Genomic DNA, 2,500 nt, shown 5'->3' with positions numbered 1-2,500 from the left:
ACTGCGTTTTTTAAGAAAGCAAGGTAGACTTGAAACATTGGCTATGGTTGGATGAATGCAACTTGTCCAGGTAACATTGTTATGTAATGTTTTATATGATAAGAAAAAAAATTCTATGTCTCCTGTTATTATTATTGTTAACTATGTTATTGTTGAAAGCAGTACTGTTATTGTAATATGAATAATAACAGTGATATTATTAGAAATACATTTTTTCCCAAATATTAAAGGCATGGGGCATGTAAGTAAGGCTTGTAATCGACTCCTTGTTAACTTGAGGAGCTTGAGCAGCCATCTGAATGTTATAAAATTAATAAACCAAAATAATGTATGAATCCATTCATTCCCAACATTAACAGGAGACATATTATCATCTATTTCTCAATTATCGATAGTTGTTACATACGTATCATCCTACAATCAGTCATTACCAAATGTTGCCCAAACAACAACATAGTTGACTTGTTTTCATTAATATGATTGTGTTGAATGATTTAGTGAATTGCCATTTTTCTTGTAGCTATTTAAGATACAACATATGTATATACTTAGCAAGGATCACCAGATGTAACCAATTATTTTGATTGCAACAAACACTGACCAGTCTTTTGATTCAGGTACAATGGAGACGACTGAAGCAGTGGTGTTGGGGGCTGAGGATGATCTTCGCAACCCCATAGAGAAAAACACGACTACTTACATTCAAAATGTTATTGATGACTTTGTAAGTATAAGATAACAGATTTTTAGTCTTTATTTTATAGCTATTTCTGATTGTAGATTGAGATACTCAAGGCAGGTATTTGCTGTTGTTTAACCAATGATAATGCATGCAGTTTTTTTTGGTACAGTCAGTGAGATCCTTTCATTGGTTGATTTTTTTATTGTTCACTGACAGACCTGATGAGTTACACCAGTTATTTAAGTGGTTTTCCAGTTTTTCAAATACATCTATGAGACTAGTTAATTTAAATGAATTGTTCCACAGGTACAAGACTTGATGTTAATTACTGGGTAGGTCTATTCTTCATTCCGATTTTTACTAGTCTTCATTAAGATTTAGTCATCATTACTGAAGCATCTTTAACTTTTATTCATTTTTTTACAGCAAGATCCAGATCTGGGGTACCTAGTGCTGTCACTATTGGTAGCTATAACATGGTCCATCTACATAATTCTCTTCAACTCACGTGTACAGGGTCGCATCCTAACTGCTATTCTAAGAAGATTTTTCAAGACTGGAGATCTTGTTATTGGTAAGCACTTTTGATCATAAATTAGTACAAATACCAATTGCTTGAATCTTGAAAGAATTGATACATATTAATATAACTGCATCCATTTGTTTATTTTTGTATTATACAAAAAAATCTAATTTGAGAAATTTTGTAACTTTCTATTCATATTTCTTGTAATTTCAGGCTCATTCTCATTATCTGTATTGTCTGGGAAGATTATGTTTAGAAATGTAGTCTATGTGACAGAAGACTACAGCTTCAGAGTCGTTGATGGAATACTTAAATTTCATTATTGGCTACCTTATGTCAAGAGAGAGTTGTCAGAAGGTTTGTCTGTTGTATATTCATGTATGGGCAGTGTTTACAGTGGATAAGATTGAAAACCAGGTGCATTAGTGGTTGTAGATATGCTAAATCTTTTCCTCTTTTATTTTATACCATAACTTTAATGTGAAAAAATTCATATTAAGATACATCTTCCCAGATATGTCCCATTGTGATCATCGAGTTTGGCTTGAGCTAAATGGGCCCGAACTGCACATTTACAATCGCTCTCAGCTGTACTCCAAGCTGGAGAAAACCTTTGGGCTTGAGCAGCTGTTGATGAGTGGAGGAGGGAAGACAGGCAAGACAGATGAGGAGGATGAGGTTCAAGTTGCTCAGACCCAGGCAAAGGATATGAGTTTTTGGCAGGACTGGCGCGATCTCATTCCGGTCATAAAGATTGACCTCAATATGGTTAGTTGGATAAGAGAATATTTTGTTTTGTTGTTAGTTGGATGGGAGGATATTTTTTTGTTATTTCATTCACTTTGAAGATTTGTAATTTATGGTGTCTTGAACTCTTTTCCCATTCTCAAGACTAAAGAAAAAAGTTCTAATGCTTCGATGAGATTTATATCTAATGTATTAGTTATTGTAATTTTAGATACTCTTTTTAGGGTTAACTTTATGCTGCCAGGGATGGCATGTAAGTATAGGCCATGCCCACTGTGAGTTTCCTGTATTGATTCTCTTTACACATAGAAGCTTCACAAGTACTTTGTCACCATTGAGTACTGCCTATCTCACTTGTTTACCCTTTTCCTTATAGCATATATAGTATTAGTAAAAAACAAAATACAACAAAAAAACTTCATGTGAAAATCAAGTGAGGCCATGAGGTCTACTAATTGACTCCTTGGTGGCTAAGAACTTGTGGAGCCATCTATGTGTAGAGACCTTTCACAACTATACTGCTGTGAAATCTATATGGGTTAAAG

The 2,500-nt window shown here is 34.0% G+C and overlaps 1 protein-coding gene across 7 annotated transcripts in view; it reads left to right on the top strand.

The window, feature by feature from the left end:
- Positions 1–2,500, top strand: part of LOC125030336 (transmembrane protein KIAA1109-like) — a 68,599-nt gene that overhangs the window by 4,791 nt on the left and 61,308 nt on the right. For all 7 annotated transcript variants that reach the window (XM_047620316.1, XM_047620319.1, XM_047620317.1 and 4 more), the window contains exons 2-5: positions 618–724; positions 1,109–1,256; positions 1,422–1,565; positions 1,723–1,976. In XM_047620316.1, the coding sequence (XP_047476272.1) occupies positions 618–724; positions 1,109–1,256; positions 1,422–1,565; positions 1,723–1,976 (653 nt within the window). The remainder of the gene's footprint in view (positions 1–617; positions 725–1,108; positions 1,257–1,421; positions 1,566–1,722; positions 1,977–2,500) is intronic.

This window comes from Penaeus chinensis, chromosome 11, assembly GCF_019202785.1.
Source record: "Penaeus chinensis breed Huanghai No. 1 chromosome 11, ASM1920278v2, whole genome shotgun sequence".
Classification (NCBI taxonomy): domain Eukaryota; kingdom Metazoa; phylum Arthropoda; class Malacostraca; order Decapoda; family Penaeidae; genus Penaeus; species Penaeus chinensis.
Note: the sequence above shows the minus strand (reverse complement) of the source record. Positions and strands in the feature narration are given on the sequence as shown.